Below are 12450 nucleotides of genomic sequence, written 5' to 3'. Positions count from 1 at the left end.
CCTGAGCTCTTAAAGTATGACTATTACATCATTGTATATCCAAGAGAGCAACAGCCCAAATACAGCAGCAGGACATCATATTCTGCACATCAAGGCAATAAAAAGCATGAAGACAAGCTCATTGAGTTCATCAAGCAGCTGGAAATCCCTTCACGATTATTTATTCCACATTCTCAATTGAATGAAGTGCTGCAAATCTACGAGAAAAAGGAGGAATATCTAGGGATACAAATGAAAACGCTACCATCAAAAGTATTTTCTAGAGCTAAAGATAATAAGGCGTCAAGTTAGTGGCGTTAAAAGAGCGTTGTAGGGAGAACACAAATTTTGGATCCAATTTCTGCATAAATTTAAGAAAGGATCAAATGTAGCAGGAGTAAACACTTTCAGAGCTTAAGCATCATGAGAAATGCCTTCAGTCCCATCAAGAGGAGCATCAATTTAACCCCTGAATTGTGAGCCATCATCCATGAAAGGGGAGTGATCTCTTTGCCTATGTTTCATATGTTTTTAGTCTAATTTCCTTGCACAGTAATAAATAAATTAAGAAAAAATATTTTCATTATCTTTCTCTTTTAATTTAGTCTAGTTTTGTATTTCCAATTTTATGTTCTGATTGCACTTTCCATTCAACTCATGATCATTCTCTATTTTATACATATTTACCGTTCCTACCATACTGAACATATTTTCTTGAAAGGTGAACTGTACTCACATGTTACTAAGAAATTATCACCTTTGCCTTGGTAGAGAATTGGGCCTTAAATTTCTTTTTTGTGTGCATACTACATGTATTTTTGCATTTATCCTCTAGAACTTGCCCTGTTTCTTAATTGAATATGCATTGTGCAATTTTTCATCTAGATGATTGAGGTCCTCTTTGCACACACCCACCCATCCTAGACCACGCTTGCATCTAATTACCTTGTTCCAAACTATGATTTTTGCCAAACTTAGTCTGCAAAACTATTTTTCTTACCTCAAGAAAGGAATTTCCTTTGAGTTGCATCAAGAGTGAATTCAAGAAACTAAGTTTGGTGTGATGATTATGACCATAGTTGCTTGAGGACAAGCAAAATCTTAAGTTTGGGGTGGTGAACATCATACATGTTAATAATACATATAAAAAAAATGTTTGAAATTGAAGAAGAGAATGATTGTCAAGTCCATAAAAAATTGATGATGAATGAATGAAAAAGAAAGGAAAAAAAATACAGCAAAGGCCTAGAGATTGAAGAGATCTTCACATAATGAAAAATGATGAATAACAAGGTGAAAAAAAAATGCTTGAACATCTTAGGCTACATCATTTGATGCATTTCATTCTAATTATTGTATTCACTCACTCAAAAGGATTCCCCTATCTTGAAAACTCACTTGAGCTTTTGACCCTCCTTGATCAAATTGAACCTTACTTATCCCTATTTGTGACCAACCAAGTCTTTTTGATAGGTAAATCATTGTATTAAGGTAAAGGAGATTGAGAATATGGGCAAGCATATGGTAGGGTAGAGCAATTTGCATGTATTGAGGAAAAATACTTAGCCTGAAACACTAACAAGTGAAGAGTGAAACACCACCTTATGAGCTAGATAATTTCATTGCATTGTGTGAAGTATGATGAACCTTGTTTAATTTTTGTTTCACTTGTTTGGGACTTTGCATAAAATTAATTGATATGAGTGTGCTTTCTTTGTTGAATAACTCCATGATTTTGAAATGGAGGAAGTGTATATTAGAGTTGAAAGATTGGAACAAAAAAATTTTGAGCAATTTTTTTTGGATAAGTCCAGCCCTTTTTACTTATGTCCTTGAATTTTGGTTTGCTTGAGGATAAGCAAAAGTTTAAGTTTGGGGTTGACAATTTGATGAACGAAATATTTTCTCATTTGCAAAAAGCTCTGTCGTGAACCTTCATCAAAATATGCAGAAAAATTTATGTAGTCTAGGATGCAAGCCTAGGTCGTCTCCCATGAATCATTGGACGAGTGACCAAATATCAAACATGTAGTGTGCAATGTATTTAGAAAGCAAGTAAAAAAAAGGGCTTTTGTGATTTCAAGTTCAATCAACTTAAGCAGAAAATTAAATTACAAAGTTTAATCGATAAAATGTAGTAACCCCTAGTTCATTCATATAAACTCTATCCCTATTCCTCTCAAGATTTAATACTCTTCCTCTCCTCCTAGAATTAGGTTGATTTCACAAGCGAAAATCAACCTTATGTTTTCATATGAATTAAGCAATCCAATAAACTCCAATCTCTCATTTCTTGATTACGTAATCTTGGAATTAAACAAGAATTAAGCAATTCAAATTTAGAATTTCCTTAAAACGAATTAGGGTTCATTACGTAATGCTCCCCTCATTCGACCATTAATTCAATTCAAGAGTTTGGGAGGAAGAAATTCATGGAAGAAAAAGATTTGCATTAACATTCAAAAAACCAAGAATTCAAGAATTCATATGAACTCATTAGAGATTACAAGAAAATTAACCCTCCATGAGGATGGGTCTCATAATTACAAAATGAAAGTAAGAGAAATCAATAGCAGCAATACAAAAATCAAAGAGAAGTAAGGAGAAAATGGAAATCAAACCCTAGGTTGAACCCTTGGCTGTCACCCAAAGCCACCCTAGGCTCTCCAAGTGTTCCTAAATTGGTAAAGAAGAGAAAAGGTACAAAAAGTGTAAGAACTCCCTACCCTAATTTGGTAAAAATCTATTTACACTAAAGTTGGCGCCCTCCAAAGTAATTACTTTCATTCTTTCATAGTAAACATGTGCAGCATCAGTTTGATTTTGCCTTTCTGGAGTGATTACTATGAAAGTTTATAGTAACCACGCGCAACACTGGGACATTTTGGACTCTCTGGAGTTGTCACTATGAACTTTAATAGTAACTACGTGCAGCACCTTTAATTCTGCATGCTCTGGAGTGATTACTATGAACTTTCATAGTAACCACGCGCAGGTTTAGTGGATTCTGGGCTGCTGTAGTTGTCACTTTAAGCTTTGAAAGTGATCACTTTGGTTCCTTTGCTAGAAGTAGCTTGTTGTAGTTGTCACTACCAATCTTGAAAGTAGTTACTTTCACCTCAAATTCCTCAAAATCCAATAATTCTTTAAAATAAGCTTGGGGATTCCTGCCACATTATTCAAATGATCAAAACATGTAAAATAACTATATAAATCAATGTAAATTAACTAAAAACTAAGAAACCTATATTATTTAGCCTAATTGGAATATTCATCTTATTTACACTATCCAAGTCTATTCTTTTCTATAAAAAGTAATAAATGATGTATAAAAATTTAGTAAAATGTGGATTCATCAACTTCCTACCTTTCATTCTCTAAATATTCTAACGCTAAACACAATTTTGGTAAAATTCTACAATAAATCTTAAGATTCTTCTCTAAGACAAAAAGGGAAATATGCACCATTATATGGGCAATTAGGGGCACTTGTTCAATTTCTTCCAATGATGCCATTTTTCTCAATTACAAGCATTTTACCATGTTCACTTTCAGAATCCCTCAAAATGACGTCGTTTCAGCCAGTTGAGCTTCTAACATGACATTTAACGTGACATGTCAACTTTCTGTTATTGTTTATTAACAGAATCTGCGTTAACAGAATCTGCGTTAGGAACTAAAATAAAAGACGAAGATGAAAGTTTGAAACTAACATGACATTTTTAATTTCTCAGGGACTAAAATGTCAAATTCAAAATCTATTAGGACCAAAATGAGGGTTTAGTCTTGATTAAAATTAAGTTTAATAAAAGAAAGTTTATTTTGAGATTAAAATTATTTTGATAGAATTATTATACTAAGGATATAAGATAACGCAGTTATACATGCGTTCTACGATCAACAATATAAAAAGTGAAGTAAGATCACATAACTATATTGCAAATCGTTAAAAAATTTATTTGTAAATAAAATATTTGAATTTGAAGATTCATATTGAAAGTAAAATTTAAGATAGCATAAGCTATACGTAAATTCCTTATATGGTGTAAATAAAAATACAACTCAAATAAATAAAAATTGTCATTATTTGGTGTAATTTAGGTCACTTGTTATCATAAAGAGAAAGAAAATAAAATTTTTGGATTAAAGACATTTTAATTTTTTATTAAAAAGAAAAATTCCAAAATTTAAAAAACTTTAGGTTTGACAGAACTCATTTGTTTTCTTTTCTTTCTGTTTTGAAAAGAGAGGTCAAGAAAGGAATGGAGACATGTTTGGTGAAAGTCATGGTTGGAGTGATGAGTTGAGGAAGAGAAACTTTCATAGTTAAGGGAGAAAAGTTTTCATGGTTAGGAATGTAGGTTGAGGGAGAAAAAGAACAAAAGTAGAGAGGAAAATATTATTATTTTTTAATTGTCGGAGATAAGTTGAGGAGAATGACCTTCTATGGATGAGAATGATGGATTGAGATTTAGGAAAGAAAATGGTAAAAAAGAAAAGACTTTATGGTTTAGGGTTTAGGTAATGATTCAAAGAACTTTAATGGTGTGAAAAAAAAAAAAGACTTTAAAAGGTTAGAAATGATTAAAAGATGACTTTATTGTACGAAACTTACATTCATAGTGTGAATATGCTTGAATATACATTAAAAATTCATAGAATGCGTGGAAGACCTCCTTAATATTCTTGGATTTTTTTTCCTTGTTTTCCTTTATTTCCTTTTTCTTCACCACCTTCTCCTTCTCTCTATCTGAAAATTATCTCATCTCAAAATACTTTTTAGCCTCCTTTTGATGTTTTTCCTTTCATAGTTCTCTCCATTTCTTTCTTTTTCTCTCTCTCTCTCTTCAAAATGTTCCCCTCTCAAATTTTCTTAGCCTCTCCTTATGGCTCCCCTTTTTCTATGATTTTATTCCCCCCTTGTTGCTTTGAGGGTTTTTCACAAAAGTCTAAAAATTCTGAATTTTTTCTTTTTGATGTACAAAGCAAGTATTGCTTTATGGGTAAAATTATTTGCAATGTTTCATTTTTCAATTTTGAAATTTTCCATTTTGTTAAAGAAAACTTTAATTTTCTTAAAATATTTTGTTCTTATTCTCTTTTTATAAAAAAATAAATTCAGAATTTTTTTAAAAATAAAACTTAAAAATTTTTAAACAAAATTTAGGTATTCACACACACTTCCATAAATTCTTTTTTGAAATTATTAATTTGTCACTTAAATTAGAAATTAGTGGCTTATTGTGTTGTTCGATCCATTGATTTATGATCTATGTTGGCTATTTTATCTATTTTTATTGTAGGATGTAGTGATAATCAAAGAAAAGGGGGCAAAAAAAATTTAGTTATGTCAAACAAGGGGATCAACACCACCTTTGCTGAATCAACACGCCATCTGCTACCAATTCAAAGCCAACATGCCCTATGTTAGCCCATGTAAAATCAACACATTCAATGCTCAAGTTGTAACATCCTTATTTTTAATTAACATCATAATAGTAAAAAAAAAAAAATCAAAATCGGAGAGATCTTGAATAACAAAGGTTTAAATCAGAAAACTTGAATAATAAAACATTAATCATTAAGTATCGTAGTCATAATTTGCTTCATAATGTACAACATATATTTGTATTTCAAATACACATAAAGTTATCAAAATACATTAAGACCATTCATTTGCATTTACAAGTACTCAAAATAATAATGGCCTAATGAGCAGCCTAACCACCCTTTGACCAAGTGGCACTAGTCATCCTCTCGTGCTAATCTTCTATCATCGCTAGGTCTTCAGCAGTCAACTCATCATTCGAGCCAAGATACTAATCGTTCGGGTCTACGATGACCTGAACACCTGTAATATGCCCGATCGTCCATCACAATGGTACTCTAGACTGATCGTGGTCATAATACGTAACAAGATACGTTACTACTGCAGGGGTTCTCTCAATACCAGAAAAGATATAAATATAGAAGATGTGATGGATTCTATGTATAGACAAATCAAAAGGGATACTAAAGGCTAACTCTAACTCCATCATCACTATCTCACTAGGTATCTCACTATCATGTACAAGAATTCTAAAAGAAGTAAGTCTCTAATACTCGCCAAAAACATCATTTACTATATTTACTTCTGAACTATCTACTATTCTAATTCCCTCCCTGGGTGCCGTCATCTGGGCTTCCTGAAATGGTTACATAAGGATGAGTCTCTACATTCATTCCAGGCATACATACACAAAGAATCCAATAATACAAGTCAACATCTAACATGCATCATAAAATCGATTCAGTTATACATACAACTTATGTTTATCTCTCTTTTCTTTCAGTAATCATTTCATACTCAGTTCCATTCTCAATTTTCACTGCCCCTGAGATCCCTTGAGGTCTTCCTTAGTATAGATAGTTGTTGGATAGTCGCAGCTACACGGATACAACGTGTGCAGACCAGGCCCCTTTTAGCAAAAATGTGATCAGGAGTATAGGTCAGGAAACGAGTGTGAGGCCTGTGGTACTCCTACTCTCATTTATAGTGCACAATTCAAGAGGAACATCCACCACCCTCATTTCCCCAAAACTTTTTAGTCTTCTTCATCTTTCACACTCCAAGTGTACCTCTGAACTATCTATACTTGTCCTTTTTGTATCCATTCTGATTTCCTTTCTCTTTCTCTTTTATATCTCATCTTTCTATGTCTCTTTCTATTTCATTATTTCATTATATATTACTTTCTCATTGTCGAGGGTTATTCCTCTCAGGCTCAGTACATCATACACATGCTCAGATTCAAACATATCATACTCATCATATATCATTTTCAAACATCACGGAGCATGTTTTAAACACATCAATCAAATGTTATCAATCAAAACATACTCATTTCAAGTATTTTCACCTATACATACAATAGTTCCTAGCAATGAAATAGAGCTCTCCTTACCGTGAGACGAAATTTTGAAAGAGATTTTGGCAAAGGTTTTGAGTAAAAGGACCAAGATTTTCCTAGATATCACAAAATAGAACAATTTGAGAAAGGAGAAACTTAGAAAACACCCAAAAAGAAAAACAAAGCTTCAAGAAATTACTTGGAGTTTATTGATGAAGTTCCCAAGCTTGGATTTGTAAGAAAGTTGAGGTTTTGGAGATATTTTCTAAGAAGAGGGTTAGGGGTCGAGAGAACAAGAGAGAGCTCGAAACTTGGATTGTAATCCAAGTTTTCTAACTTGAAAACTCTTAAATAACTCTAGACTCGCGACATTCTCGCTACAACGAGAAATTTTCGCTACAGTGAAAAAATTAGACAAAATTGCACTTTATTGTCTATCATTCTAGCTACAGTGAGAGCATTCTCGCTACAGCGAGACATGTCTTGCTACAGAGAAAAATTCTGCAACTCACACATCTAAAACTCTCCTAATTTCAAGCGACATGTATTAACAACTCACATCAAGTATGAAATTAATAATTAATAAAATAGGGATGTTACACAAGTTAAAACACCCCATGCTCAAAGAAGTTATACACTCTGTTTAAGGTGTGCTAAGATGAGCACGCCCCAAGCTTAAATCATAAGATTCTCTATTTTGAGCTTGCTTAAAGTGAGTACACTCATGCTCAATGTAATATAAATAAAACTTGAAGGTTTTAAGAGGGTACTTGTTGATTTTTGAAGGTAGTCTCAAGGTTTTTTAAAGTGATCTACCTCTTTCTCTATCTTACCTCAAGATTGAATAAGTATTATGAGTTCAAAAACTTCTACTGGGCAACATCCCTCTTCTCTTCCTTAAACCACTCCTTAGAACAGAGTAATATTTCTCCCAAAGCAAATGGGTTCTTTTTCCCTTTTATTAGGATTATGAATAAATATTTATTGTTTAGTTCACTTTATGTTGTATTTTTTAAGTATGTATAACAAACATCTCTTTCTTACTATGAGACTAAGGTACATACTTAATATGTAAAATTTGTGAACTGTAATTTAAATTTAAATTATTTATATTAGATGTTAATCGAAATTATTCTTTTGCTTTTATGTACTATTGAAGAGTTAATCTTAATTAATCAATTAATAAATGATCATATTTTTAATGGGTTAATCGATCTAAAGGATAAAAGATTAAGAAGATCAATTTATTCTTTAATCTTTTAATTAACTAATTAAGTTTAATAAATCTTAATATTTTTATTTGTATGTTAATTCCAATTATCATTAAAATAATATTCAAATAAGAAGACTATCAGTTTTCTATAATTATTATGTAGTTATAAATGTTGATTAGATGAATGATAATTACATGAATACAATAGAGTAAATTTGAATTGGATTATATTTAACAAGTCACAAGAAAAAATCAAAATCCTAGGCATTTATCCTTATACACTATGTTACAGGATTTTCATCTTTCTTATTTCTTTATCACTTCTTAAAGTTGACAAGTTGTTAAGCTTTTAGAATTAAAATTAATTTCTTAATTTAAGTTTTTACACTTTCAAAATTATTAAATATTTTCATAAATAAATTTCTAAAATTAAGAATTTAAACTTCCTAAAATAAATTTATGAAATTAAACTAATTTCTAAATTTAAGTTTTTATTCTTCTGGAAATTAATTTTCAAAATTATTAACTAATTATGAACATAATTTTTCAGATTAAGGATTCTACACTTTTGAAAATATATTTTTATAATTAAATTAATTTCCAAATTTAAATTTTTATACTTTTAAAAATTAATTTATGGAATCATTAAGAATATTTGGATTTAAGATTCTACACTTTCACGAATAAGTTCCTAGAATTAAATTAATTTCTAAATTTAAATTTTTATACTTTAAATATTAATTTTTAGAATTATTAATTATTTCTAGAAAATAAGTTTACAAAATTAGGATTTTACATTTTTAGAAATAAGGTTTTAAAATTCAATTATTTTCCAAATTTATATTTTTACCCTTCTGAAAATTAATTTGTGGATTTATTAATTATTTCTGAAAATAAGTTTCTGAAATTAGGATTATGCTTTCGGAAGCATTTTTCTATTCAAGCTAAATATTTTTTGTTATGATATTTAGAGTTTAGAGTTTATACTTTAAAATTATTTAAAATATTTTGATAAAATTAGTATTTTTTTTCCTTTTAACTTTAAAGTATTTTTCATTTTGTCTTCTAACTTTTTATAGTTTACTTTAATTCTTTAACTTATAAAAATATTTTTAAATGTCATTTTTTATTAAAAACATTAACTCTTGAGGTTAATGAAAGCTAGACTAAAAAGTAAAATAAAGAATTACAAAAATGCAAATTTAAACTAGAACAAAACTAATTCAGATTATAGTAAAAGGATTTTTCAAACTTGTCATTAAAATAATATCTATAGTCGAAAAATGTTCAACTCCGATGATAAAAAAATCTCAATTCAAATTAATTAAATCCATTTCGTATGATATTAAATTCAGCGTAAATTAATCTTTATTCATTTCATCGGAAGAGGAAAAATTACATAAACATCCTAAATTTTTACACCCAAATTACAAGTTGCAATAACTATTATAAAGATTTTACTATCTAGTGTATTAGAATTTGAATGTACTGCAGATTAAAAAAATGTGAGAGTATAAGCTTAAATTTGAATTAATTGACCGGTTTTTAGAGATCAACTGTGACTTGGATTTAATTATTAGTTTTGGCTTATATTTTAAATTTGAACTTCAGCTGCACATCTTAGGGTTTACTTAAAATTTGGGTCTTTGTTAATGGTGCTTATTATTATTATTATTATTATTATTATTATTATTATTATTATTATTATCTTTGTCTAGACTTATCCTTCTTTCTTGAGATTTTAGATATTATGAGTAATTTTAATTTTAACTATTTTATTTTTCATTTGACTTCCATTTTTTTTCAATTTTTTTCCTATACCTAACTTTAATATCATTAAAATTTAAATGTTCAATTCATTAATAAAACAGGAAAGAGTGGGCTTAAGTTTAAATTTATGTATTCAGTTTGTCTAAAAGATCTAAGACAATTTAGTTATTGATTCTCTTGCTCATTAAAATTTTTTACTCACCCATCAATACAAAACTTTATTATCTGAAATAGTGTTTTAAAAAATTAAAAACAGAAAATTTTTATCAAAATCGCATTAAAAATGAAAATAAAGGTACATTAATTAATAACATTAAAAAAAAATCGATTCTGATTTCTTAATTATGCCTATAACTAGCAATATTTCCTTTTGTAATGTATAAACTAATAAGTTAGAATAGACAAGAAGGGAACTCTTACATTTATTCAACTTCTGACGTGTCAATTATTCTTTGGTAAATTCTTCAATTACCCTTCTTGTGTGGCATAATAATAAGTTGACAATTGTACATCATTTAAATTTATAGATAATAATTTATATATTTATTAATAAGTCCTTGAGACCCTGTTTTTCTAACACTTGGAGAAAGTCACACCGTAGATCTCCGTGGGTCACACGTGCTATGAACAACGTGTTCTTCAATGTGACCAACAATGATGGATCGGGTAACGTAGTTGGTCCATGGTGTTGGGTGTTCGTCAGCAATATAAAGGTTGATTAAATAAAAGATATTACTGTGTTTACAAATTTAAAATAAAAGATAAATACCGTAAATAAAAATTGAGTTAATTAAATAATCTATACATGTCAATAAATATATTACTTCGCCACTTAAGATGAGTATCTATATGCGTTTAAATTTGAAGGTACCAAAGCATTAACCTTATTCCTTTCATATCAGAGAAATATAACATCGACTTCAAAAACTTCACATGAAACATAGATTTTCTTAAATTAAATGCCACAAAATGCTTTGATTCGACTTGTAAATTTGACTCCTCCTTCTGTGAAACGGAAAGCAACGTATGCATAGTGGTCGAATGGCTTATAGCGTATGGGATGTTCCTCATCCACCAGATCCTCTAAAGTTTGCACCATCTTATTACTGTATGAAAGTAGTCCCAAAGAGTATCTTGTTATCTTCGATTCTAAAATCACACGATGTTCACAAGGGCGTATCCTTTCACTACTCCATACCTAGGCCAAGAAAATGAATGTCAAATGTTAACCAAATAAAAATTAACCATAAGTATCTTTTTTATCCTTACATTTTCATGAAATTTTGATTACAGTCATATAACTTTTTATTAATGTTAGTGTTTGATTTTTTTAAGAAACGATTATGTTACTTTATAAAACTTTTACGCGTGATAATTTTTAAGTTAACCAAGTCTTCATGGAGGACTAAAAGTTATAAACAGAGAGACTAGAATCAAAGTTCTGCAAAAATATAAGAATTAGCAACATATTTAAAACAAAACTCGAAGTATAAAAGAAAATGATCAACAACAAACGTTTAAAGTTATTTTACTATGAGATTATTTAATAAAGTTTTACCATAAATGCATCACCAGCCATGACACAAAACAAAGGTGAGGCATCAAGCCGAAACCATTCTCCATCTTTCAATTTAATTTCCAAGCCAGCTACCTTCTGATGCAGTATGGTTATAAAGGTTGAGTCTGTGTGAGAATTCACTCCCACATTGCTCTCATCCATCTCAGGTATCCTGTATTTGTAGCTCCGAAAAGCGTAATTGGTTGATTCAAGGAGCGACTCATATTTGTGCTTGTCCAAACCATAGCTGTCAAACACCATTTTCTTCACGATTTCGTCTAGTTCTTCTAACAGCTTAGCATATGCACAGACATTTTCACTATTTACAAGACAAAAATAAATTTAAATAAGAAAGTTAACTATATGGTACCGGTAGCTATTATAAAGGGTAAATAATATTTTACCTCTCATAATTATATACTTTCTCACTTTAGTCTTTTTTATATTTTTTGCTACCAATTAAACTTCCTTGTAAGAGTTAAAGTGATTAGAAAAATATCAAGTATAATTTATCTTAGTATAAAATATATAAAACTTCAGACTTTCTATTCTTTTTCATTCAAAATTAAAATTTTACTTCTGTAACTCACAACATTAAATATGAACTTTTTATCGAGATGAAATTTTAATTTTAGTTAATAAACAACGTTGAATCAAATCAAAGTATCTAATGAATTGTATCTGGTTTTGTTTTATAAATAATTGAGAGCTGAGAAACAAATATTATAGCAAAAAATGGAATGATGATAAATACCAGAAATGGTCATTTCCTGCCGGCCACATCACGTGTGTGAATTTTTGGCAATCTTCAATATTAGATGGATTGTCAACAGCAAAAGATTCAAATAGAGGGGATGCAGGTACTTGACCCGTGTATCCATGGTTTGGTTTATCACTGGTTTTTCTCCTTTTGGTTTCTAATGGAAGACCAAAGAGTTGTTCCATTGCAGAGAAAACGGAGTTGAGAAGCTCTGGACCAACCTTGTCAAACCGTGCTAGGAAACAACCGTTATCCTCAAATCCTCTCCGCACCACTTTAC

The 12450-nt window shown here is 30.0% G+C and overlaps 1 protein-coding gene across 1 annotated transcript; it reads right to left on the bottom strand.

Moving 5' to 3' along the window:
* Positions 1–10807: 10807 nt before the first annotated feature.
* Positions 10808–12193, bottom strand: LOC113873859 (probable 2-oxoglutarate-dependent dioxygenase AOP1). Its single transcript, XM_027512208.1, has 3 exons — positions 12165–12193; positions 11411–11729; positions 10808–11050 (listed from the first exon to the last, which is right to left on the bottom strand). The coding sequence occupies exons 1-3, from the start codon at positions 12191–12193 to the stop codon at positions 10808–10810; spliced, it is 591 nt and encodes a 196-aa protein (XP_027368009.1).
* Positions 12194–12450: the final 257 nt, after the last annotated feature.

This window comes from Abrus precatorius, unplaced genomic scaffold, assembly GCF_003935025.1.
Source record: "Abrus precatorius isolate BTA unplaced genomic scaffold, Abrus_2018 Scaffold7, whole genome shotgun sequence".
NCBI classification, from domain to species: Eukaryota; Viridiplantae; Streptophyta; class Magnoliopsida; order Fabales; family Fabaceae; genus Abrus; species Abrus precatorius.
The sequence above is the reverse complement of the archived record's forward strand: the minus strand, read 5'-3'. Positions and strand labels throughout refer to the sequence as shown.

Coding starts and splice junctions, on each gene's coding strand:
- LOC113873859 (XM_027512208.1), bottom strand. CDS start 12,193: ATGTGGCCGGCAGGAAATGACCATTTCTG. Junction 11,730..12,164: donor GCAGGAAATGACCATTTCTG/GTATTTATCATC, acceptor TCTTGTAAATAG/TGAAAATGTCTGTGCATATG. Junction 11,051..11,410: donor TGGCTGGTGATGCATTTATG/GTAAAACTTTAT, acceptor TTCTTGGCCTAG/GTATGGAGTAGTGAAAGGAT.